Raw genomic sequence first — 27,452 nt, forward strand, 5'->3', positions numbered from 1 at the left:
TTTGGACACTGTTAGAGAGAGATGGAAAAACATGAATGAAAGAGAAAGACAAAAAAAAAAAAAAGACTTACTTCTTCTGTCCGGTCTGGGTGCCCTGGGCAGCGCAGGAGTAGTTGCCGATCTGCTTTCCAAAGCGAATCGCCATGGAGATGTCACAGTCGTCCACTGCGACCACAGCCACCTTCTCTCCAGAGGGTCCATGAGGGATTCCCAGACGGCCAATGTTGGGCTGAAAAACAAAAAAAAAAGATCAAAATTGCGTTAGTTATTCATCAACATTTACAAATAATAGTGCAAATATTGTGTGGTAGTGAGCAAGCAAGCAGAGAAGCAAAGACAAACAACCATAAGTAATGAATAAGCTGTTGAAATGGTTAGCTAATGGATAAATGGTTGAAAGAACTAAAACTGCTGAATAAAATAGTTAGCTAAAAGCGATACATGAACGATTGCAATAGTTAGCTAAAAGCAATACATAAACAATTGCAATAGTTAGCTAAAAGTTATGGTTTGGTGACATAGCTAAATTACAGAACTAACAGCTGAAAAAGTTAGCTAAATGCAATGGATAAACAGTTGAGATAGTTAGCTACAAGTACTGACAATGGCTTAAAGAGCTAAAAGTAATGGATGAATTGTTGAAATAGCAAGGCTAGATTTACTATACTTACTATACTATACTTTACTATACTATACTTACTATACTTTATATCATTATTTGTTAAATAATATACAGTTTAAAAACAACTCATATGACAGTTACTGACAGGTGGTGTTGATACAATAGTACTGTAGTTTGCCTGATGGGACTGGGGAGGTATGTCTGACATAAAAGACCGGGAACCACTGCTCTGCACTATAAGGAAGCACGTTTATCGTCTCTTCTTGTCCACCTGAGTGTTTTTAAACTGTATTGTTATGGTAAATTACCCCAACTGACTGAATTTAGTTAAAAATTTTATGCTTGATTTATTTCTTTGTTTTTTTTTTTTCATCCAATCTGAGCGAGTTGGCCGGGACAGCCTTGGTGCTCGATCAGTGCGGGTCAGCACTACACAAACAATGTCGAGCTGACTTTAGCCAACTTGCAGCAGAAGCACACAGGCCCCTGCTGGCTTAAGGCGACAAAAAACCCATTGTGCGTTTGCTCGCACCTACTGATTACAAAGTAGGCTAATTCCTTCATCAAGGATTGTGGCCGACAAATGTTGATCTGAGAAAATGTGGATCAGCTTAGAAAATCAGGCCACCAAATCGCTTTAGTTCTTGTAATATCTAACCTGAGACCGAAGTTCAATGGAGCATTTCCTTAACAATAGTGGACTTGGAACAAGAAGCAGAAGGTATTTGAGGAGTTTAATTGAAAAAGTTTCCACCAATTAAAAAAATAACAGCGCTTTTCATTAACGCGAGAGGGACAAGACATGATGATGGTAAGAATACGTGACATTCACAGACACATGGTGATGACAGGTTTTTACCAAGAGATACAAACTTATATTTTGAAATTTCCCTTTCATTTTTCAATGAACCCTTACACTTCATGCTGTGAGTGGCTTCCAGTAGATGAAATGGTTAGTCTGCTCTCTCTGCTATCTCTCCTGGGAGAATGGTAAATCTCTCGACTACAAATACACAACAATGGGAGAACAGATCCCACATCTGATCGTAGTGCTGTTTACATAAGGCATTCAGGCTACTTAAAGTTTGACAGGTTGAATGATAGCGAGAGAGACTTTCAAACCACTGAGGTGACGTCTTAACAAGGCTCACTGTTACAAAATGAAAAACAAAACCATAACTTTTTCTGATTTTCAATTTGCTCAATAATTTTTTCTACGACAGAATATTTCAGGCTGTTTTGTCGCACTAACTGTTTCATATGAAATGAGAGAAAGGTGGCCAAAAGCAACGGAAGAGCAGGAGAGAAAAAAGAGGCATGGATGGAAAGACAATGTGTGTGCATGTGTTTGTCTCCTACATAAATGGGATTAGAGTAATGAGATACTGGTGGGGCGGAGACGCTGCAAAGATAGAGGGCAAAAAACAGAAAAGAAAGAGCGACAGACAAAAATAGGGAAGTAGACTGACCAGAAATAAGAGACTGAAAGGGAAGACAAAGAGAGACTGGCAGACAGGTGAAAAAAAAAAAAACAAGCAACAGAAGGGTGCAGTGTTTTCTATTTTGGCTCAGGTGGACTCCGGTTCAGCATATTTTCCAACCCAGAGGGAGTTGTATTGTAGTCTGTCGCTACCACTCCCATCCACATGCCCTGTTTCCACTGATTCCACCAAAAAAACACTTTCGCACTTTCCACAAAGACAAACAGAAAGTACTACACCTCTGACACCACTGCTGTTTTCGTTCTCTTCCTCTTCTAATCTCACTCTCTGTCTTTTACTCTCTCTTTTTTCCCCCCTCGTACTCACAGACAAAATCATTCCACAAACACAATTACACACACAGTGAGTGAGTGACCAAGATGTGGATTAATGTAAAAATGTCTAGGGTGCACTTAGATTTTTTTTAATTTGGAGCTTCACAGCAGTAAAAAGTAAGTTGTAAAAGCAAAATAACAACTCATTTTATGTTCGTTGGGACTGCATGACTAATGTTCATTATTGACTCGACTGCAAATTATTCTATGGGCTATGAAACATCTGAAAATGTGACTAATCAATTCATTAACAAATTCTCACAGAGTTAATGTTCAAAAGGACGATATTTAATAATAGAAAAATGTGATTAAAAATGTACTGAGTCAGGGTTCATGATTTTTGGTCACATGCTATCTCCTAAGCTTGTACAGCCTCACTGACCTCTCAGACTGTTCCTCATGTACAGTATGTGTGTGTCAGTAACCCATAAGCTCCTTGTATGTAGAAAATACATTGTATGTATATCAAACGTTCTGCTAGGAAACCACAACCCTGTCACTGGAAACTGGCCAATCAAGTGTCTGCACAGGTATCTGCAGGTGCCTACTTGTGTTCAACCCACCAACTCCACCTCCTAGCATCACTACGGTAACCACAGACATCTTTCTTTCCAAGCGGCCCACGCGTGAACTGGTAAACTCATGTTGGGGCCTCCCAGTGTTGGCTCACGCACTATAACTCAAAGCAGAAACGATGGACAAGCCCTGTTTGAAAATATTAAAGTGTCATGATTTATTGTTTCGTTATGTAACTTGGATTCTGGTTCCTGTAACGACATGGAGGAGGAGTGCACTTCAGGAAATGTGTGTCATAGCTGCACTCAGGTGAGGGAGTTATGATAAATACTACATGCTCAGCAGGTTTGGATATTAACACAGACTTGTGGCCAAGAAGTGTGATTAAACATGTCCCTGGTAATTAGGACGACCTTATGCATTACCCCGCTGTGAAATATGCATGGCTGAATGTCCCCTGTGGGCAGCCTGTGTGAAAAAAAAAAAAAAAAAAAAGTCTGGTCTGGTTTTGTTCAGAAAGCAGCAGAGCCTGTAGCCCGAAGCTGGAGAAAATGTTGGCACTGTGCAGCCAGCAGCAGGAGAACAATGAAGACCCGAACACAAACACCCAAAATAGCCAAAGAAGCTGAACAGAAAAGACACTAAAAGGAAGAACGGGGTAGAGAGAAAATGGCCAGATTCAACAGCAAAGTAGTGCAATTTGATCAGATGACATGCTGTAAAAGTGTAGAACCAAAACTTATCCTGACTGAAAACAAATTCCTCTAAAATCTAATTACGGAACAAAAAAAAAAAAAAAAACTCATAAGTACTCTTTGCTTCTCCTCCTTTTTACTTCTTTCCTCCACCTCTGTGAATAACATTCTACACAGAGCCAAGAGTTTACTTATGAGCAGTTTTGATAGAATTAAGTTGGAAAAGTGAAGAAGAGATGCTTCATCCTTTCCTTGAAAACTACAGCCACATTGCCAATGAGCATTAAAATCAGGTAGAAATATAAAGGAATAGATGAACATTTTGAGAAATGTGCATTTGCTTTCTTTCCGAGAGTGAGATAAGAGCCAGAGACATGAGACTGATGTGGAAAAGTGGAAAATTTCCCAGGATGTTGAGCTCTTCCTTTAAAAGAAAAAAGAAAAAAAAAATCATACAAATGTGGGTTAAGTCAAACAATGAACTCAAATTACTTTTCACACCGGCGGGAAAATGAAAATGAGAGGGAAAGTGTGATAACTGCATAAAAGGTTTTCCACGGCTACAAAAGGTAATTTGTCGACGATAAAGGCTCTTCACAGGAATCTGAATTCGCGCTGATCACAATCTTATCATCGCTTTAGAATCCAGTCAAGCGAAGGAGGGATGAGATAAAGATGGGGGGGGGGGCAGGAAGCACCGGAGAGAGAAAAGAGATTCCCACATGTCACACATAATGGACCCGCAACCCAAAATCTCAGGGGGGTGCAGCTGTTACATGTGCTGATAAGTTGTAGACACACACACATGTATGTACACCGTGGAAGTGTGAAACTGCATGTAGTTAATGGGTGGTATGTGTGTAAATTGTATGTAATATGTAGATGGATATAAGAGCATTAATGCAGCTGTTAGTCCGTATCTGTTTGAGTTCAACACTGTACAACTATCATATACATATATTCAGAAACATGTACGTGCTGTATGTACGAACAATGTTTGTTTTTTTTATTTTATTTATTATGTCATGCATACAACTATGCCCAGACTGCAGTACACAACTATATTCATATAAACCTCATCTACGATGCTGTGTATCACATTTCAAACAATACTAGGAAAGATCCAAGAATATTGACAAACCAATCTGAGCAATTTTCAGATTGTACAACTGCTGTGTCAACAAGAATGTATAAAGGGCTGAAGAGACATGAACTCTATAATAAAAAACAGAGTAAATGGTCCATCTTGTTTTATTCTTAATAAGTTCACATCAAAACTGAACAGCAACTCAAAAAACAGAATATTTCTAAGTTTTTTTAACCATTTTATAGAAAACCATCATAGAAAGAAAATTGGAGCAATAATTTCTACTGTCAGTCACACAAAGTATATTTATTGACAAGCACAAATGAGTTGTGGGGAGTGAAAAGTAAAACTAAACAAAGATCAGAATTTAAGAGTAAGCCCGACAGTACAGACTGGAAGACATGTGTCCTCTTTCCTCTAATAATTCCTTCTGATTTCTACTTTTAGGCAGAAAACTACATCAGCATCTACAAGGCCTCCATTAATAGAGCTTTGACAAACAAGGCTGATTGTGAATTAAAATTAGTTCCTATGCCAAACCACTTCAGTATATTACATTTTTATGTGCCAGTTTAGAAAACCATCATTAGATGAACATGAACAGCGTGAATCCTGCCAAGAAAGAGCTGCATCATTGAGAAAATTCCACATAAGATGAGTTATGTGAATTCCCATATAAATGAATCTTCTTCACTCTTAGCACTGGACGCCATGTCCTAAATTGAACGCTGGTTTTCAGTTAGCTGAACGTGGGTCTAACGATGGCCGCCAGGACTGTATATAGTTTCAGGCTTCTCTCTGACCCCTCATTTGAAAGTGCTCTTGGCCCTCAATTTGAGGGGCCCCATGAGAGTCTCTTATTTACCCTCCACCCGACTCTGAGCTGCTGAAGATTCCCTCTCTCTAAGGTGCCGTCTCTAGGGGCGATAGGCTTGCTGCAGCCATGGCAACGCACTTGATCCCCACAGCTAGCCACAAAGGCGAGGAAGGCAGAGGACACGAGCGGGTGGAAGAATGCGCACGCACACACACACACACGAACGCATGCACGCAAACACACACACTGATAAAACTCACTCACATGCACAAAAACTTCAGCGTACACCTAAAATCCTGCCAACTGCAATCAAAAAACCCACACTTTGTCTCAATAGTACCAACCAGTCTACACACACACACCCACACACACAAGCACACACACACACAGGACAAAGACCCACCCAAGCACACACACACCCTCTCCCTCCCACCAACAGAGGCACACATTGACACCTCTATTACCACTGGGCTGCCTGTCAAAGCCGACATGATAACTCAATCAGCCCTGCAGCCAGGATAAAGAGTCTTGCTGCACAGATTGAGTTACACGCACAACACTGTTGAAACATCCTCGTCAAAAAACAACTAAAACACTGTCAAAATGAGCGACTAATGACCCTAAAATGTGTGTGTGTGTGTGTGTGGAGGGTGGGATGGAGGGAATGCTGGCTGGTGATTATGTGTTTGTGCGTGTGTTTGGGGGGTATGGGAAGGATGTCTGCAGAATGTGTTTAAGCATGTGTGTTGAGGGAGTAAGCGGCATGTTTGTGTGTGTGTGTGTGTGTGTGTGTGTGTGTGTGTGTGCGTGCGTGCGTCTGCGTGTGTGTGTGTGTGTGTGTAAAGCAGGAAGCAGGTAGCGGAGCTGCAGACAGCCATGGAGTTCATTTGATAATAAAGGAAAAAGGGGCGCACAGTCTTTTATTTTATTTGGGCTCGCCTGAGGAAATGCCATTGTTTCTTTCTCTGTCTCTTGGATGGGAATGAAACTTGATGGATATTTGAAAATGTGATATCTCCTGATGCTTTGAAGTGTGTGTAAGTGTGTGTGTGTGTGTGTGTGCGGTGTATTTCAGAGTTAAACTGAGGCAACATGAACTGGAGAAGAAGTGGAGCCAAAATAAAAGGGCATTGAACCAACAACAATAGATCAATATCTCTCCTAGAAGTGTGTGTGTGTGTATGTGTGTGTGTGTGTGTGTGTGTGTGTTGGCTCTGTCATGCACAGGCTAGTGTGTCCCAGCTTCCCTCTGGCAGAAACAGACTCTGTCATGTCCACATTACCTCACCTACCCTCTGGCTATGTAAACCTAGAAGTGTGAGTTATTCAAACACACACACACACACATACTCACACACACACACACACACACACACACACACACACACACACACACAGTTCCAAGAGGTTTTACACAGGGCTACGATGTCCAGTGTTCAAGCCGTCATGTTACTGCTGTCTTTGTCACGTCATCACTCCTCTTGTTATCAGTGTAACAGATGGACGGCGGCCATTGTCGCCGTGTAGCTTTCAAGCGGCAAAACAAATGTGCGGTCGCAAAAACTGAGTTAAGAGTAACTGTATCCTATTGGGAACGGCTTCAGAAAATTCCATCTACAACTCCACTAACATGGACACCTGCATATATACACTGACATCAATGGTATTACCTTCTGATTGATGTTTTTCATCCATCCGTTAAAACATATTTTACAGGCAGGATTTGTCTCTTTGAGTTATTTCACTTGATTAATGGTCAGCCTTATTTCTCCCTTGTTGTAGATTAAGAAGCCTACATGGGTTTAGTTTTGATGATATATGAACATCAGTTTATTTTGCATTTAAATAATTTTTGATCATCCTGATCATTTTACTACCACGTCTAGCTCGCTAACATTTGATCCACGGGACTGCAACCATGGTTGAATTGTGATGATGAGTGATTTGATATGATTTCATCTACAAACCATGCTATACACCTAAAACTGCCTACCTGGCATGTTTTATGTTGTTCTTTTAACCCGTACAAAAACCGAAGAGTCAACACGGCAAGTTGTGGTTTTACTTGTGCTGTTTATGCTAAGATAAGCTTACTCCTTCCTGGCTATAGATGATATTTAGTGTGCAGATAAGACAGTGGTATCAATTTTCTCATCCAACTCTTGGCAGAAGTGCCTCTACAGTGACCATCTAACCATCATCTAAATAGCCTTGAAGATCTCCAGGAATGATGCTAATGTTTGGCAGTAAAAGCGGGACCAGATAGGAATCATAGAAGAGATTGGAGATATATATAAGTGGAAAGAAGATAAGAGAGAAGGATGAGGAGACAGAGAGGCGAAAGAGGAGGAGGAGGAAGATACATTAGTGTTTAGAGTGGGTATAAACTATATGGACCACAACTCTCTCCCTCGACTTCCTACACAGCAGTTTATCTCCTCTTTCCTCTTCTCCCCTAAAATTCCACGGCCTGTCTGTCTCTCTCAATGTTAATCTGAGATTTAGGTCATGCTAGGTGAGGTGTGTGAAATTTCCTCCTCGCAGTGACATACACACACACACACACCCTCCCATCACAGAAGAGTGGGGAAGGAATGTAAAAATGGGAGAGGGTGAAGAGAAATAGATAGACCTGAGACAGAGATAGGGATGTAGTGAGTTAGTCAGTCTTGTATGAGGGCGGTCTGTAGTGACAGATTTATCAGATTTATCTTCATTCCTCAATGACACAGCGCTGCACACATCTGCACAGTGCTGCTCATACTGAGTGGTAGTTCACTCACCTAGACACACACACACACACACACAAATGTCTACATATAAAGGTTCAACCAATGTGGGTGTTTTGAAGCTGAAAACCTTTTGATTTCTTTCATAGTGCTCGTTTTGAGAACTTATTCCTTTACACCATCCAGACTGACGAGCAGTCAAAACGTCTCCGTTGGGTGTTATAGTGTTGCATGTCACTAAAAGACTTTTCTTTATTAAAGCTATTTTCTACTTGTAGCTGAAGGCTAACTAGCTTAACTGTCCTTAGACTGAAACACAAACCTCCAGAGGCGCCATTAGCTTGCTAGATGTAGCTAAAGCAACGTATGCAAGCAAGTGAAGAAACCACAATACTCTGCTGCTTGGTCAAACAAGTCAAAACCCACCTAGAGTGAAGGCAGTTGTTCTGGTATCCCTGGCAACTAGCACAAAGTAGTTTCACGACAGTTTAGCTTGTTAGCCTTGAGATACAGAGCATAGCTTGGCTTCTGAAGCGAGAGGATATAATTGAAGTGATGCTGGGAATATATGTAAAGGTGGAGGGTTCTGGTCAACCAGCTCTCTGACCTAAACAACCATATAGGTTTCTCGTCCCTACCCTCAGATACGACAGCAGACGTACTGGACCTTCATTGTCATGGTAACGATAATAAACATGCACATACGCTACTCAGAGAACCAGGGTTACTCATGTAACCTAAAGATTTTACTCACCATTGTCCATTACCTTCTACTAAATACTTCATTTTGCTGTCTTTTTCATATTATAAATTGAGTCATTCTTACAAGAAATATTATTACACACATACATAACAAAAAGTTAGCTTATAGCAAACTATAAATTCTTAATGATAATATAGTGTATACAGTATGTTTATTGTATCCATATGTATCTAAATTGTTTTAAATATCATTCTAATCCTGCCAGCTGCCATCACACACACCCACACACACACACACACACCCACACAGTAGTTTGCTTTACACGAAACTATTCCAATATTATTTTTGTTAATTCTCTTAGTATAACACAAGACAATATTAAGCACTCAATCTATATGAAAATACATCAAACAATATTACAGTCTAAACAGGAGCATGTCAGCCCTGACACATTTGCTGTCCAAGCTCATTACATGAGCCGTCTTTGACGATTTCTGAGCGTTGTTAATCCTCTCTGACAGAATCGGTACTTCGGCCCGCCACTCTGCTGCCAAGGAAAACACAGTCACTGCTCACTGGGTGTCGACCTACCTGTCTGTCTGCCTGCCTGCCAAAGCTCAGATATGTTTATTTCACCTGAACAAACCTCAATGGAGGAAGTCAATGAGAGCTGACGGATGAGCAAGAGGGCTACTACTGTGTCATTTTTAGATATGAGTAGATTCTTCAGCCGGGTGAATAAATGGAGTGAAGCAGACTAAGATGGAGAGGAGGACAGTGATGAAGTTACACAGGAAGATAAAAAATAATATATGTGTACATTTTTAAATAAAAGCCAGAAAGATGCAACACTGCTGCAATGACGCAATTCCTCGGTGAGAGAGATGTTCTGCAACAGAGACCAAAAGCCGGACCGGTAAGCCTCATCCCTGTCTCAAAACTATCCTCCCTGCCTCGCCAGCACAGACCCTTACCTCTGACCTCTCTGGATGAACATGACATATTTGCACAGCCCACAAAGGGATGAAGTAAGGTCAGTATCATCCAAAGCTAAAAATCAGCAGTATTCAAAATACTCTATCCACAAGGAGCAGATCTGCATGTGTTAAAAGCTCCTGATCAAGCTCTGTGAATTCAAAACGACTTTTTTTTTTTCTATTTATTTTATTACACCATTCGCTGCTAAATGTTGTTTTACAAAAAGAAAGCAAAAGTACCTGAACACGTAAAACCAGGCTGACGCAGGAAAACATAGCGACATCACAGTTTTTTGTAAATTTATTAAAGGGCACCTTGTGGACTTTTTGAACAGTCGTAGCACTAAACAGCGACGGTTTGACGAGTGGGTCCCTGTTTTGTTTATGTTGTCTGTGCGCGCGTGGATGTGCATGCATTACGTTGCACATTCCCCCGCTGATCGACAGTTGGAGGCGGTAACAAGCAAACAAACTATTTGGTTTGTTCGCAAAAAACTCCACAGGGCCCCTTTAAGTCAATATCAGCACATCATATCATTAACTTCACCCAGATGTCAACAACATGACGGAAGAAAGCCAGGTTACACTGGAACTAACATTCAACAGCCAAACCAAAACCAGAAAAGCAGCAAAACCTACTAGAATTCTGTCCAGACCAGACCAGAGCCGGACTAAACTAGAGCTAACACTCTATAGTTAGAGGCCAAGTTACCTCTGTATATCTGAGGTAAGCATGTACAGTAGAGTTAGTCTGTACTAGAAGCAGAGCAGGGACTGAATGAGACCCCGGGGGGGGAAAAAAGCACCAGTGGCAACTAGGCTAGAGGTCAGAGGTTACCTCCTTCTGATTGAGCTCCAGCCAGGCAGTATAGAGCGGGAGCCGCAGAGCCCCACTGGAGTCCACCAGACTCCCCCCGTCCTGGGAGAGAGACACCGTGAGAGAGAGACACCTCGTTAGACCTGCAGCCCACAACCAAGCCACGTCACTTGTATCCACATGTGCACTGAAGTGTGTTTCTCCAGTGTTTTCACCAATCAATGCACAGCATGACAGCAGAAATAATAACACAAATATTATTGTGTGCGTGCACCCTGCGTGTGTGTGTGTACAAAGGCATGCGTGCTGAAGTGTCTGCGTCTGCTAGCAGCCAGTTTGCCAACAATAACGACATCCATAACAAAACATAATTCCTCTGTGCCCACATCAAAAACACCCCCACCGACTACCTCACACAATAGGCCACAACTCATGTGCCGCCGCCTTCGGACGAAGGTGTCACTGGCAGATTTATGTCACACTGTGAAATACCACAAATATGTGAAGAGCAGGTGAAATTTACAGCATGTGAAAGCCCCAAAACCAGCTTCCACGTGTCAACAAGGGTAGTTTCACCACAAAGACACAATACATGGATTTGGAGCGTGTTTACACCCTACGGTATTAAATCACAATGAGTTACAATTATGTCTGAGCATTTTAAAGCACTGAAAAATGTATATACATATGAATTTTGTCAAGAAAGCCACAAATATAATGCTTTATAATTAGTAAAACAGTAGTTCCTGGTATTTAAATGCAACTTGTGATGATAACCTTGACTGTTTTGGGTCTGTGGAAACACGTCAAGAAGAACAAAGAATAGCATTGGCCTCTTCCTGCAGAAACACACCCTGCAGAGTCTGGGGCTTCACCTCAAAAAATAACTACTTAACTTTTCTAAAAAGCACTTAGCAGAGAAAATACTCATGTCTGTGCAGAAACACATGATGTGGCAGTCCCTCATCATAACACACACACACACACACACGTACATAGGCATGGCGTTCATCCCTGCGCGCAGCTGATGAATTGTGCGTGTGTTCATGTGTGTTGCCAAGACACCGTCAAACACCTAAAAAGGCATGCATCTGTCCCTCTAAGTCATTGCGGCCACCCAGGAAAGCCACCTATGTGGCTTCAGCTATTAGCAATAAAGCTACAACGCAGGGAGATAGAGGACAACGCTAAAACCACTTACAGGTTCTCTGCAGTGTATTTTAAGAGCTAATATCCACTGTGGGCATGTGCTGACGACTTTGTGTGTGTGTGTGTCTGTCTGTGTGTGTGTGTGTGTGTGTGTGTGTGTGTGTGTGTGTGTGTGTGTGTCTGACTGCATATCAGCTCGTCCTGGAAACCCAGTAAACCCTGAAACATCAACAAAGAGACAAGAGAGAACAGGAGACAGACACACATGGACAAGGATAGTAGCTGTTTATTTCATAGCACAGAGTGAGGTCAACGTTCAAAGCTCTCCCGCTGACGGATACCTGTGAGACAAAGCGAAGTTTGTAGTATATTTATATTCATGTAATATAAACCAGATTTTACTGTATATTTACAAAGCCTTTTCATAGGCCGCTCCACTCCGGCTCAGCTGTTACTTGTTGCCAGCAGCTCATTCGACAATAATAATTCCATTTTGACACTGTTTAATAACCACAAGCTAGCTGCTACCTTTGTCCGCCTGTGGTTTTTGTATTGAGTGACAGCTGCCTGCATCTGCGAACAACATTGACGATAGCTATTAAGCTTTTAAGAGTGAATCAAAACATTAAGGTTGTAAAACTAAAGCAATGAGCTGAAAGATGCCAAGATGCTAAGTGCGTAGCGCCGAGGGGTACCGCAGAGTAGAGAGATAGTTACTTGTTGGTTTGTTGCTACAAGCGACCGTTTCTATATTACAAGGTGTCATCTGTTTGTTTTTCGTACAAAAATATTGATAATAGCAACTTTAAACTGACGACAACTCCTACTTCACTAAAAGGAAATGTTTTGTCTAAATTAATAGTTAATTTGTTAAGAGACAGACAAGCCCAAAATCAATGGATGAATGTCAATGGATGGGTGTTTAAAGGGTTAAGTTGGACTTGCTGCGGCACACAAACAGAAGGGATATTTAAAGCAGTAGCATCCTAGTGGCATCTTGGTGTCAAAGTCAGGTTTTTTTAACGCTTCCATGGACACAAAAGTATTGAAACTTTTACAGAAAGACCGACCCCTCTTTGAGTTAACCCAACAGGTTTCTAAGTACAGCTGAGTGGTTGAGTTACATCAAAAGTTTCAGCCCGGCAGAGGTGGAATGCAAAATTATACCCACAGTATATCAATAAAAGTACCTCAAGCTATGCTGTGAAGTGATTTGCACCTATGTCCTGCTGATGAAAAGCCCTGCCATGTAAACAGCATGAGAGCGACGGAGGAACGGCAGAAGCAGAAAGAATGAACTTTTGATACTGTCTGGGAATGCTGTCTACACACACCTAGCTGCAAATATCGCAGCCCGTATTAGCCAGTGTAACTCTATTAACATGTATAACGTCAAGCTTGTGTGCAGCGAAAGCAAATACTGCAAACACAGAGGCTTGTCACATCTGCAGTCACGCTCTGCTTCGCTTACTCTGAAATCCATGAGGATGGATCACATGGAAGTTAATTATAGTTTATTTATACCTGTGGCTTACAGCTAATTGGTGATTCACTCAGAAGCATTTTGTCATACTTTCTGGCTTGCGAAACATAAATGCAAATATGATTGAGATTCCTGTAAGTTTCTTCTTGTTTATTGTTGTCATGTTTCTCATGTGACATCACATTAACCAATGATATCTACATAAGTCTGCAGTCACAAAGTCACATTTACTGTCTCCACTCTGAACCAAATTAAATGAAAAGTTACAAATGAGACTCATTCAGTAAAGATGGCTGCGAGTCCACATGACATAACTAACAAAATAAAATCAAAAATATGACTGTGACAGAGGGTTTGATGTATGGATTAACTCTTACTGCATCATAAATTAAAAGAGTGTGATGTGCCACAGCCGCTACATAATCCTCTGTGTGTAAGCCTGGATCATTGTGTATGCTAAATGCTGAAAACCAAATACTTGATCTGATTGAATGTTTGAAAGTTTGACAAAAAAAAATGCATGTTAAAGTCCGTTTAGTAGCTTTTTCCTGAGCTGTTAGCCCCATTGCCTCGTCTTCATCAAGGGACAGAGTTTGTTGCCTGTTTTAAGTTAAGGAACTATTGTTTCAGGGGGTCATTAATGAACTTCAGTGTTTCTTTCAAGACAAAACTTCCATCATAAAATTGTTGTTTTTTTTAAATGGAACAGTTATGGTGACAATATATGATTGTGGTTCTGGTAAAACTCAACGGAAACTAGATGAATCAAGCATTCTTTGTCTGTTAGACTTTATTTTAACCTGATGTAATCCTCGCAGGTGGCCTGGCAGATACAATCATGACACAACTGACATCCTGCCCAGTGTCCAGCTAAATAACATCATTTCCTGCAACCAGAGACATCATTTCCTGTAGTTAACACACATCAAAACCCAAGACAAAAGCTCCTGCTGCTGCTGCTGCAAGAATACCCATCTCTGTGCTTTATCTCTGTTTGTGTGTGTGCGTGTGTGTTTCCTGTCTAGGTCAGCCGTGCTGACACAGTTAACTGTCCTTGAGACTTTGCACCATGGAATTTCAAAAATGCTTTTCTCCTTCCACTTCTATTGTGTAACATCTCTAATAGTGGTATGGACATATGCACACATTCAAAAACACACACACACACACACACACACACACACACACACACACACACACACACACACACACACACACACTCAGAGTAGCTCTTTATTTGTCTGCCCCCCCCCCCACAGATGCAAACACACGCACACACAGCTTTCCAACCGACCCAGATCATTGCAACAATGGCAAGTCCATGTCTGTTGTCATACCAACCCTCCCTCGACCCTTGACCTCTGTTTTTTAGCAGAGGCACCCTGGTTCTTCTGAAGAGAGGAGCAGCGGATTTAAAAGGGGGCACCCGTACAACCCGGCACAACTTCAACCGCCTCATCTTCTGACCCAATAAATCACCATCTGTACGTGTGTGTCTGTGTGTGTGTGTGTGTGTGTGTGTGTGTGTGTGTGTGTGTGTGTGTGTGTGTGTGTGCGTGTGCTCTTTTGGGTCCGTTAAAAACAACTGGGGTTCATGTAGGAAGAACAACAATGGATTAGGTTGCACCATTAAATCTATTACTTAGTTTGTGTTGTCTGAGTAAAAACAAGCCGAATCCAAACAGGAATCTCCACTTAGTTTACACTTGGTATATAACTAGGCTAAAATTGATAGGCTTTGATTATGAGCTTTATGTTTGGTTGTTTGGGTTTACTTCTAAAATGCAATCTAAAATCTTTTCAGTTTCCAGTTTCCAGGTCAGGTCAGATATGTTGCACATATTCCATATCACCTTTTACGCTTTACTCATTCTTACTTGGCTACATAGCAGTTACTGGGTGTAACCATGATCACAACTGATCTCTACGTAAATGCTTGTTTGTGTGGTGCAGCCCTTTTTAAATTTGGACATGTATAACTCTTAAACACTTAAATATATTATAACTACAGTATACTACGTGCTACTGGCTGCTGATTAGCATAGCTAAGACCCATAAAAAGCTCCCAGTAGATAATGTTAGGACAGAGAGGGAACATTATGTATGTGTATGTTTGTTTGAATCTGGATTACATCACGGTTTAAGAATTGGGCTCTGATCGTCTCTCTCGAGCCTCTCTGGGTTATGTGAGCAATGCTACCTCCAGACAAATGTGTGTGCTCTTTCATGTACGTCAAACATATGTGTGCCTTCATTCATGTCCGTACATTCACATGTCAACATGTCTAATCTATTGTGAGAACACTACTGCTTTCTGCCATATACATTTCCAATAATCCCTCCAGCAACTGATGTAGGATTAAATTACCATCAATCAGTCCGACTTCTGACCATTCAACACGTGAAGAAGAGCTGACCCTGTGTCAGTGCTACAGTCGGCCTTGGGCTAATTTAACGGAATGTGTCGCCAGCTTTGCAAATCACTGGTCTGCATTAAGGCTGACATTGGTGGAACGCACACACCCCATGTTTTACACGCTAATGGCACAAGGATACACTCATAACCTGGTGTAGCACGTGTTTGTTTGTGCACGTACTACTTGTATCTGCATGTCACAGCAGTAAAATGGAAGCCTATAGCATCAGTAAAGCTAAATAAATAAGAAACACAAACTGCACAGAAGCGTAACGAAGCGGGAAATCTGTTCAATCGTGGAAATTAAGCTCTTGTTTCCATGGAGAGATCTCTACAAACACAAGAGAACCCAAGAGGCAAACAAAACAAAGAGGTCTTTAGTGCCAACGGACTGTATCCTGCAAATAACACCTGTGATGGTGAGGAGCCTGGCAGCAACGCTAACAAAGCTCTACGGGGTTTAAGCCTTTGTCTCTCGCATCATAAAGGCAGTGCTGTCGAAAAGAGGGACACACACCTCAAACAATAGATACAGATGTGACCCTGCAGCTTACACGGTACAGTATGGTAGCCTGATTCATCACCTTTGATGAATACTTCCCTGTCAAGGCTACTAAGTATGCTATGGGCTCTATAGATGGTACACAGAAGAAAGAGGCGACCAGAGTGTGAAATGTGAGACGGTGTGCATTGCAGGCAAGAAGAGGGGGTACTCTTTTTCACAGGTTGCAAAACACAGGGCCCGCTGCTGCTGAAATACGATGCTGGATGTCTAGGGTCAAGTTAATGATGCTACAGCTTTCAGCGTCAGATACGTGAAGGAAGACGCAGAAAGAAAAGCAAAGAGAGGAGGGGAAAAAGTAAAAAAAAAAATGTAAAAAAAAGAGGGATTGATGTCTTTTGTAACAGTATAGCGCAGCATGCATACCAGCTAGCATATTAGCTTTGAAAGGCTAAGGCTAGCACATGCGCATGAGGCTAGAATCCATTAGCTTCATTTAAGGAAAGTGGCAAATTAACTGCTCATTGAGCTTTAAATCAGTAAAAAATAAATAGAAAATCAGAATTCATGCACAAGATGATTATTATTTATCTTTGTGCAGGTAAGAATGAGGATAATTGTCCTATTAGCAATTCTATACTTAAACTCAGAGTTTTCATGCATAATATGGCTACTTATAGTGGGAAAACTATGGTTGTAAATTCTAATAAATTATATAATGAAGACACAAAGCTAGTGGATGTACATGTTCAAAAAGACAGTGTTATCTAATTTCCTGTCTGGTATAGTCTTATAAGAACAATCCCTGCAGGCTCTGGAAGTTTGTTGGAAGATAATACCAGCAATTGACTGCGATGTAAGCCCTTCTAATATGATATTACAAGTGAAGTGGTTACATGAGCTAGGTTGTGAAATAATCGCTGTCTCTCTTTCCGAGATTGGACTTAGCAAAGAGGAAAGAGGAACATCGTGGGAACGTTTCGAAAAACAACTTTAGACACTGTGAATAAAACAAACTGTGGTAAGAGAGAAATCCTTTTGTCAGTCATTGAGATTAAACTGAGATTGTACCATTACTGAAGTATGCATAGATAGGCAGCATGTGAAGACGATCTACCTTTGACTCGGAAACACGTACTGGATGTACTAAAGCTGTCTAGTGGGAAAAATACACTTGATGAACTCTTGACCCTTGAAGCTGAAGCTTCAGCCCTCAGCGCTTCTTTCAGAAGTTGCAGAGTTAACATCACGAGTCAAACCTGTACAGTTAACACAATCTCCCAAATCAGCAGTCAAGGTCAACCGCCTTGGTAGCCTCAAAGAAAGCCACATATCATGCGCTTCACTCCCGCATTATCACTGCTGAGTTTGCTCACCCTTAACACCCTTGATCTTGACCTTCAGTACGGGCTGCGCACTTGATGGAAAAATGCAATATTCGCAGCAGCAAACTTCTTTTACCCCCCAATCTAATTTTTTAATCTAAAAAGCCTACTCAAGCAGGAGCAGCTGCGGTCGGCTGGGTGGGTGGTTAACTTCCTTACCTTGTTGTAGTAATGGAGCTGGACAGAGTGCCACTGGCCGTCACTGACCCCGCCTGTGATGTAGGGAGAAACCGTGGTCTTTGTCTCACCTGGGCGACAAGGGAAGGAGGGAGGAAAGAGGATGCAGGTGAAGGGACAGAGGTTGGACACGTGGGAGGAACAACAGGAACAGGGATGGGGGAAGTAAAGATGGAGAAGGGAGGGTGGAAGAGAGGAATCGAGAGAGGAAGAAAAGATAGCAGGGAAAAGTTTATGAGGGTGGGGGGGGTGAGAGGAAAGAAAGGAACAGTGAATAGTGAATATGATGTCAGTTAAATGATATAACACAGCTGCTGTTTACATCTGCTGCTTTATAGATTAACATCTTCACATTATTAATTTCAAACAATAGAGTGTAACTTTTTTCTGAGGGCGGGGTGGAGCCACACTAAACATGTCTCCTGATGATTTGAAACTTGTTTCACTCATTAATTAGTTTTACTTTTGGAACCGGTGAAATGTTTAGCTGTGACACGTTTCAACATGTTGTAAAACCAGCACAAGTAGGGAGGAGTCATTAAGTCAAAAAACAGACTCTGGAGTTTGCTTTGAATTACATAATTTGCTAGCAAACATTAGCCACTATGAGCTAGTGGTCATAGCAGAGCAAGTGAGGCTGCAGCTGCAAAACCCCTGGGTGAAATAAACTGAGTCATAGTTTGTTTTATTTCTTATGACTTCAACTTTTCATTTATAGGAGGATGATTGTGTTTTATTGTCTTTTAAAAGTTAATTAGTCTTGCTTTAATGAATTTTTACTTCACTCAATATTCAACAGGTTATAAATTGAAGTGACCAATAGAGGAAATTCCATGTCCTATATCTTGACACACACAGACTGACACACTCAGATACACATACACCATAGTCATATCAATCAACTGTTGGGAAAGCCAGTGTAAGTCTGCAGTATCAATGGCTCTCAGTGAGAAGATTGTAGAGCACAAAGGCAGTAGATTTACTGGGGGTTTTACTGTGTTTGTCAAAGGCAGGAGCAGCCTGGGCAGGAATCCACTACTCTGGAAATCAGTAAGCCGTGCAGCAACTCTGACAAGAAATGCGTGTGAGTCTTTGTATATGAGTGTATGAGAGAGGAAGTTAATAAGTGATGGCTGTTTTTCTGGCTGTGCACGTGAAAAACAGAACAGAAAGAGGGCGCAGTTTGTGTAACTAAATGATGGCCTACTTCGAGCATTTAATTGGATGATTCATACATTCAGCATTTAGTCATATTTCAGATCTGAAGCAGGGCACATGGACTTGGCCTGCTTCCCAAACAGCCTTCACCCAGCATAATCATATTGAAGTGGATTCCTCCCTGTTTGGTACCATGAGAAAGTAGACCGACTCTGAAAACAACAGTCACCAGTCCATGGAGTATGTGTTTGATCTGCAATCCAATAGTTAGACGTTTTAACAGTGATTGTGGGTGTGTGTTTGATTGCACTTGAGCTGTATGTGTGTGAGTGTAAGTATGCGTGTGCATATTTTTGTGAGCGCATGCACGCTTTAAAAACTATTTCTGAAAAAATCCCAGTTTCGAGTGCTTTGCTGATCATGGGCTTTAGCGAGTGTGTGTGTGTCTGTGTGTGTGTGTGTTGCGGAGGTGTTTTTTGGCCAGCTAAGTGTCTGAGGCATCATTAATCAGTCTGGCAGCTCCCACTTTGAGGAAGCAGCTGCTTTCAAAATAGTAACACACACCCATCTCTCTTACCTAAATGTAGAGAAACACACATACTGTACACACACACACACACACACACACACACACACACACACACACACACACACACAAATTTAACATGTCCAAACTGTGAACATTTGGATACATGCACACACTAGCTCACACATACACAAAAACACACACCCTTGTCAAAAGAAAAAGCACATGCTGATAAGAGCTATTTATCCAGCTCTTTGTAAAAGTCCCTTCAGATAAGGTGTGCTTACCCCTGGCTTAATCTACTTAGAGTGTAGCTGATATTAACAACAATTACTGTAAGTGGTCACCACAAATACACTGGCAGGCAAACACACATGATGAGGCCTCACCTCCAGAGAAGGTGAGCTGAATCTGTTCGTCGATGATCTCCAGGGCGATGAAATCATGTTTCTCATTAAATCTGCCATTGTAGAGAAGCAGAGCGTTTCTTTCTCTGGTGGCAAACCTGCAGAGACGGATGGGAGTTTGTTTTTTTTAAAAACGTTTTTCTTCAGGTTCTTTATTTTGATAGTTGGAGGAACAGCATGAACAACAATGAACCCAAAAATTGGGTGTTAGCTTTGGTGGTCAGACTTGAAATACAACAGTGAACATTCAGATTTGTGTCACAGAAAAGGTTGAGTGAATTCCAGCGGTTTCTCTGGCTCATGTTTCCTGTCACATTACTAATCACCTATCCAACTCAAACAGACCGGGACTGAACGGTTGAAGGCCTTGCAGATAGCTTTACGATGAAAGGGCCGAGGAGCTCTTGAGGAAAAGTCACTTGGACAGGAAAGGCAGGATGTGTAAAGCTGGTGGGCTGCAGAGAGGAAACTGTTCTCATGCCTTAGATGATGCTCGAGCGTATCCCACATGTCAGAGCCGGAGAGAGACCTGCTATCTGGGCCAGTACCTTCCCATGTGTTTGTTCTACGAGGGTACAAAGTTCACATGCGTAGCTGTTTGTGTGTGAAGAGTGTAAGGTGAGGGCAGAGGAGTCAGCCGGCAGATGCCAGTGAGGCCAGGAGGGCAGGAAGTCAGGATGGCTGTAGCCAAACACCGATAAGGGAAACTCATCACACTGCCTTTCCTGTTTTCACCGCATTGCAAACCTTTCTCACCGTCACGCTGTCGATGGACTCGCGCTATCAAACTTATCTTACCTATTCACAAGCGCTAAAAGTTTTTCTCTGCATAATATTTACTGTATGACAAAAACTTGTTGAACCAGGGTTATTTTACACCAGCAGTTTCAGTTTGTTTGAAAACGTGTAAACACGAGCACACCTCATGAAGTTGCAGATTTAGGCAGAGTGTGTGTCTTCTTTGCTCTTATATGTGTATATGCAGGCTCCTATCGAAAGGAGGGAACTGAGAAACAATGGAAAAGTGCGTACATGTCTCAGCACGCCGTGGTTGACACACTTTAGCTCGCTGAACTGTTTATTTGTGCAGCTCCTCACACTCCCTAAATTATCATTATCACAGACTTACTGCAGTTACAGCATATAGTGGAAAGATGTGTGGTGTAGCAATCCCAGGTGGCAGAGGAAAAAAACTATTAAATATTGTCCAGACAGTTGAGAACAGCCAAAATTTCATACATCTTTACCATACTCTTTGCCAACTTTCTAATAGTGTTTAAAAGCAATTTTCGGGAACTAAAAAGTTTTGGAGGACGTAAATGTAAATAATGGATTAAACCGTGTGTTTATCTACTCTAACATTAGCTGTCATCGTTAGCCTGCTTGGCTAACTAGCTTACTATGTAGAGTAGTAACAATTTGCATTAATTCCAAGGCAGAGAAGCACATTATTAACTACTGTCAGTAACCAAATAAATAAATAAATAAAAAGTTGTTATTTCAGCCAGAAAAATCAAGTCACTGGCTCTGAGCTGCTTTTGTCCACCTCTCTCTAAAATCAAGGATCCATTGTTTCTAAAAATGACTTAACATTTTGAGTGGTAAATCTGCCACTTTTATGATTGGAAGCTGCGGCTGTGACATGCAAGAGCGGAAAGCTTGAGGCGTAATCAGTTACCTTTATTTTCAGCTGAATTTCATCCAGACAGTTATTCAAAAGGGAGTGTCTGGCAGTTAGTGGTAAATTAATAAGGTAGGGAAGCGGGGGTAGAAGTATGGAAGAGAGGAACAAAAGAGGAAAGCAAGGTTAAGACAGTACTTACATGAAGGAGACGGTGAAGTGGAACCTTTGCCGCAGGCCTCTGAAGGTGATGAAGGACTGTCCGGGGAAGCTGCGGGTGGTCATCTCGCAGTAGGGCTTCTCGTACTCCCCTGGTGGACACTGGCACATGAAACCGCCTGCCAGCCGGTTGACACACTTGCCGCCGTTCTTACACACACCGGGCACACAGCGGCCTGATGATGCATTCAGCTCGCAGTGTTCACCTGTGTGAAAAAAGATGGAGAAATCACTGTGTTGTGTTGCAACTGTTGTATGTACTGCAGTATCATCCCAAAATGCCTTGGTTTGACATTCAAGCCTCGTCCATATATCTCAGTGTATGCATAGTGTGTATGAGCTGTGTGTTGCAACTTCAATGCTATGTGAATGATAAATTACCTGTCATATCACCTCAATTCATTTTCCTTTCATCTTTCCTGTGAAGCATGTTGTCCACCCTTGACTGAACTACAGACTTCAAATCAGCTGATTGGAATCCAGTTGTTTTAATAAGATGCCTTTGATTATCAATCAAGCACATGTACCTTCCCCTATTGAGTCTGCAGGTTTGTGTTTTGTTGTTAAGGCCCCTTTTAAAATATCAGTTCAAGAAAGGCTCTATCTAAACACTAGCAGCAACTACAAAGCCCTGTTTATAGGCCTTTCTCTGGGATGCACAGGTCTTAGCCACTAAGTAATTTGGCCATATTTGGAGAGAAGAGAGAGGATGGGAGATAAAAGAGAAGCAAGGAGGGTGGAAAGGGAGTGAGAAGAGCAAAAACATAAGAAAGAAAGAAAGAAAGAAAGAAAGAAAGAAAGAGCTGAAGACAGGGATAACATTCCTCTATTAAGTTCCATCCGTGGCTGAACTCATGCTGATACTTTTAAACCATGTAAAGATCAGATAAAAGTTGACCAGCTAAATCCTTGTTAGCGTCACTCCAACTAGGGTTTTATGAAGTTACAGAAAACATCCACTGTGTTTTCCCACTTTCCCAGAACTACTTCTACATCTACTTTAACTAGCCATGTACAATATAGCCCAGAATTACATTTAAATGAACTTTACGTTTAAGGCATCTAAATAGGTCAGTGTGATTATTCATCAGTGCTTTAATATGCAGGTATGGGCTATTGGTCAGTGGAGAAATGTTATTTCTGTTTTTAGAGGGACTTTGTTGTTGGCACCTGATAAAATGGACCAAATAGGTGGAACAGATTCAAGTCTTTCATTCTCAGAAACTGATCACATGGCACTAACTGACACTAAAAACAAGTTTCCCATACATAATCACAGGTAAAGGATCAGTTGTCAAATGGAAAATATATTTCTGACCATCATAAACCAGACACATGACTTTATTATCAGAATTTGGATCCGGTCAGATGCACCAAGTGAGCAGCTCTCACAGGAATGAATGGCGTGCCATCGCTGAACAGTTCTCTTCAATACACCCATGACTGGGACACACAGGCATCTGGTTGGTGCAATTCACATGTGCAGCTTTGCAAGTGTTTTATGGGGAAGGAATGTGTTGTTTGCCCTAAAGGATATATGTAGAACGTTTTGGTAGGTAACACTTAACATAAGCAAAACAGGTCTGAGTGTAAACAAAGCACCTTTAACTGTTGGTCCTGTTGTAGACCTGGAAATGGAATATATTTGGAATAATTTTTTTTTTTTTTTGCATTTCCACCTCTTCTCAAGAACCATAAGATTAGAGAAATTAGATTAATTAATTGTGATATTTACTTTTTAATCTACAGTTGCATTTGACGTGATAATGACTGACCAGCAGCCTCAGTTGCCTCTACTGAGGTGAGTAATATCTACAGCTACAATGCTTGTCAATATCAAATTTATTATATTACATTATCTAATTCAGCTACTTACTGCAGTGGCTCTCTCCATGGGAAATTCCAGCTAAATGACCATGTGGATCTAGCTTTGTCCAAAATCAGTGAGTTGGGCCCAGTTTCCTGGCTCTGCTCATTTAAATTCCTCCACTAATACACCAGGAGATCTCTTTCTGACTGTAATATTATTTGTAATAGGTGCCTCTATGTCCCATGCAGTGTTGTGTGTCAACTTGCTGTCCAGACAAGAGCCCTCCACCCAGGACACACACAGACCCCCGACACCACTGCCTGGAACCAGCTAATGGCCCTTCTCTCCTCAGCATAATCCTTTTTTCCGAGGGAGAATTATAAGGATCTATTTCCCTGTAATGTAGGAAACCCAAGGAGGACAGAGCGGGCCCCCGCTGTCATCAGCCCCCTAATGGCCCCTGATGGGCCCTGACTATCTGGAGTTGAACTGTGACCTTCAAAGCTGGGCCAGCGAGATGTAGGTAAGGGAAATATGACGGGTGAGTGGAGAGGATGGACATGGGAAGGAGGAGAAGAAGGCGGGAGAGGGCAGCTATAATCAGGTAATTACATCAGATAAGATGGAGGAAGAGAAGGAGAGGAGAGGTAGAGTGTCGGGAGAGACGGAGGGAGAGGAGGGATGGAGGTTGTCAGAGCCCTCTAGGCTCTATTAGGGGGAGACAGAGGAGCGGGGACTGTCCGGCAGGTATCAGATGTACAAGGGGGAAGTTGTGGAGGGAAGATCACTGGCATCGGGAAATATTTCAGAAAGTGATTTTCAATGGGAATGATGAAAGCTTCCGACTCTTCCCATAGCTCATCTACCATGTGAATGCCAGGAAGAGTCACTTCAACTCACAGCTTTCAGGAAGACAGACCATTTGGCTTTTATTCCAATATTAATTCAAAAATTATTGGAGCTGCTTTAAATTATAGTTATATTTCACTCTATTGTGAGTTTTAAGGCTTTAAAGTTATTAAAGCTAATGTGGTTTTGGGTAATGGGTTAAGTGATATTTGAGACGGATCTGGTTTAGCCAGTATAGTCAGCATTCCTCACACCTCTATACAGCAATAAATCTACTGTACTGAAGGTGTGTATGTGTGTGTGCGGAGATGGCTATACCTACAGTATTACAAAGCATGTTTTCTCTTCCTGCACTGGGGTCGACCTCAAGCTACAACAATAGGTGTTGAGAGCTTTTACAACCTGTCAGTGTGGTTTGGCAGTTTTGTACAAGTCATTAAAGCTATTGTGAGACACAAAAGGAAACCCTGCACATGCTTATAATAGACTTTTGTAGTTTTCTTTGGAGAAAAAAAGTCTTCTGCGGTTGTTTTAAGACACACATATTAATAATATAGTCATTTGTATTAAGCACAATACAGTATAGTGTTGTTAAGGCAAAAAAAATACATGGTAAGAAGAAGAGACTAACTGTGAAAAAGGTTGTCACCAACATCATTTGTTTGCTATAAACTGCAAAATCCGCTCGTCATAACAATTTTGATAGTTTTTAATGGGTCTGAGCAGAAAAAACTGGATACTCAGATAATTCATGTTGACTTCTTTTAAAATAAAATAAGTACTAACATTTGTTCAACATTTGTTTAATTTTTTTTTTTTTTTTTTTTCCAACTCACCTGTGAAGTCTTCCAGGCACTCGCAGGTGTATCCTCCCTCTCGGCTGCGGCACCTGCCGTTGTTCTTGCACGGTCCTGAGTAGCACAGGTCGATCTCGGTCTCGCAGTAGTCCCCGGTGAAACCGAGCGGACAGCGGCAGCGCAGCCCGTTGATGGGGTGGATGGGCCGAAACAGGACCGTCTCTGAGGCGATGAAGGGAGGGGAGCTGTCGAACTTCAGCACGGATACACACTTCATGTAGTTCTCACAGGGCTCGCGTAGGCAGATGTTGTCATCAAACGGCAGCACCTGGAGAGAAGAGGAAAATTTCAGTCACGTTAATGGATCTGTTTTTGGATTTCCTCCATTAATGTGATGTGCCCTTGTGTGTCTGTACCTCCTGAGAAGATATCAGCCGGAGCAAAGTCCTGTTTAGGTAGATCTGCTCTTGCAGCTCCTCAGATGGGAAGAACGTCCCTTTACCCGGGGCGCCTCCAGGCTGCATCGCCGAGAAGGTTACGTTGAGGATGGAGCCTTGCACGTCGGTGTCATTTTGGATGTTGAACACAAACACTGCTTCCCGTTTGGTGGAGAGCACAGCCGCTACGCCCTCAAGGAAGAGGGTGAGCAGGGGAGAGAGGAAGCGCTCCTGGGACATGTTCTCCAGCCGCACAGTGATGCTGTTGGTCAGCATGTCATCGGTGATGATGGTGACACGCAGTGTGCAGCGAGCCACGACACGATGGATGCCATCTGGAAGAAAGAGAGAGTAGATATTTGACTACACACTTATTGGCAGCTCTATGGCAGTAAATGATAACAAGGCAACAGGTTTAGATGTAATATGTTAACAAGAGTAAACTTAACTGTGTAGACTGAAACAAAAGTTCAAAGACAGCCAAATTTGCCGACACAGAACAAAAGGACCCAAATCAAGTCTTGTGTTCTTAGACATGAGGCCAGGTTTCAGCAAGGTGAGTGCTTTCTGAGATACAGTGCATATCAGCAGAGCAGAAGAAGGTCACATTTAGCCAACCACAACACACACTTGTAAGCCAAAGGTGTTTCTAAGGTTTCCGAGGAGTAATAAGAGAACGAAAGTTGAGAAAAGTCTATCAGAAGGCTTTTGTCATTTTCAAAATAAAAGACACCTCCTCCAGTAAAAACAGCTGACAGTACACCTGCTATACAATACAGTAGTAATGATTTACTTCCTGTCAAGGTGTGTGTATACAGTATTTCTTTTCTTCGCTTATGCCCTTGAAGAGATGTGACGGCCATATTGCCTGGATTTACTGTCTGGTCTGCTTTCTCGCTTCTCTGCCATTCTCTGGCTGTATGTTATTAATGTAGAAAAATTATGTGTGTGTGTTTTTTTTTTTTTTTAATTTATTCTTTAACAGAAAGTTTAAGTGACCAGCTAAATAAGAAAAAAAACATTCATCCTGCATTTTAAATATGAAAATATAATTATCAAAATGTTTTAAGAATCAAATTAGATTTAAAATCAAGCACCAACACAATGGCAGATTGATGACGCAAAATGTGTGACTATTCGTTTAAAAAGTGGGTGGACAAACCAGGCCTTTTCATTTTTGGTCAGCTGAAATGACAACTGCTAGTTAGTTAGCGTTAGCTGCTTGAGTTGATTGAAAACTGGCTCTTGCTGACTTTTTAATGTTTCCAGCTGACCTGTTTAAAAAACAGAAAGTTGCAAAAGGGTCTTAAATATTTATTTGATGGCTACATACATGATATTGTGCTAATTCAGTGCTACGTAATGAGACAAAAAAGTTTTGAGGCTAAAGCTGCATGTCCGAAGCAAAACGTTAGCACCGTCACCAGCTGATAATCTTTTGACATGGAAATAAAGGAGCAGAATTTTTTTTGTATTGTAATATAGAGGTTACAGTATTATGAAAGTGTAAAAGACTTTTTCTTGCAAACACAACATGGCAAAGTCACCTCAAGAAATCTTCCCAAAGACAAACAGAATAGAAAAGAGATGCTAACCGTGCCCTAAATTCTAATATAACTAACGGTCAGTTTCAAGTCTGCGCAGGGCTTATTGCTAATGTATGCTAAATATTTGCTAAGCACAGCTTTAACACATATTGGTTAGACCCAGTCCTATGTCTTTTGCCCTCTCTGCGCT

The 27,452-nt window shown here is 41.6% G+C and overlaps 1 protein-coding gene across 5 annotated transcripts in view; it reads right to left on the bottom strand.

Moving 5' to 3' along the window:
- celsr1a (cadherin EGF LAG seven-pass G-type receptor 1a) overlaps nt 1-27,452 on the bottom strand; it is a 95,420-nt gene that overhangs the window by 29,304 nt on the left and 38,664 nt on the right. For 3 of the 5 annotated variants that reach the window (XM_087178420.1, XM_087178418.1, XM_087178419.1), the window contains exons 2-8: nt 25,695-26,050; nt 25,318-25,606; nt 21,806-22,028; nt 19,965-20,080; nt 17,874-17,962; nt 10,801-10,881; nt 72-229 (exon numbers count right to left, since the gene is read on the bottom strand). In XM_087178420.1, coding sequence (XP_087034546.1) covers nt 72-229; nt 10,801-10,881; nt 17,874-17,962; nt 19,965-20,080; nt 21,806-22,028; nt 25,318-25,606; nt 25,695-26,050 — 1,312 coding nt within the window. The remainder of the gene's footprint in view (nt 1-71; nt 230-10,800; nt 10,882-17,873; nt 17,963-19,964; nt 20,081-21,805; nt 22,029-25,317; nt 25,607-25,694; nt 26,051-27,452) is intronic. The other 2 variants (XM_087178421.1, XM_023422980.1) reach the window with 1 other exon arrangement.

This window comes from Seriola lalandi, unplaced genomic scaffold, assembly GCF_002814215.2.
Source record: "Seriola lalandi dorsalis isolate HSWRI2012SDOR001 ecotype SW California unplaced genomic scaffold, Sedor1 jcf7180002054688, whole genome shotgun sequence".
NCBI lineage: Eukaryota > Metazoa > Chordata > Actinopteri > Carangiformes > Carangidae > Seriola > Seriola lalandi.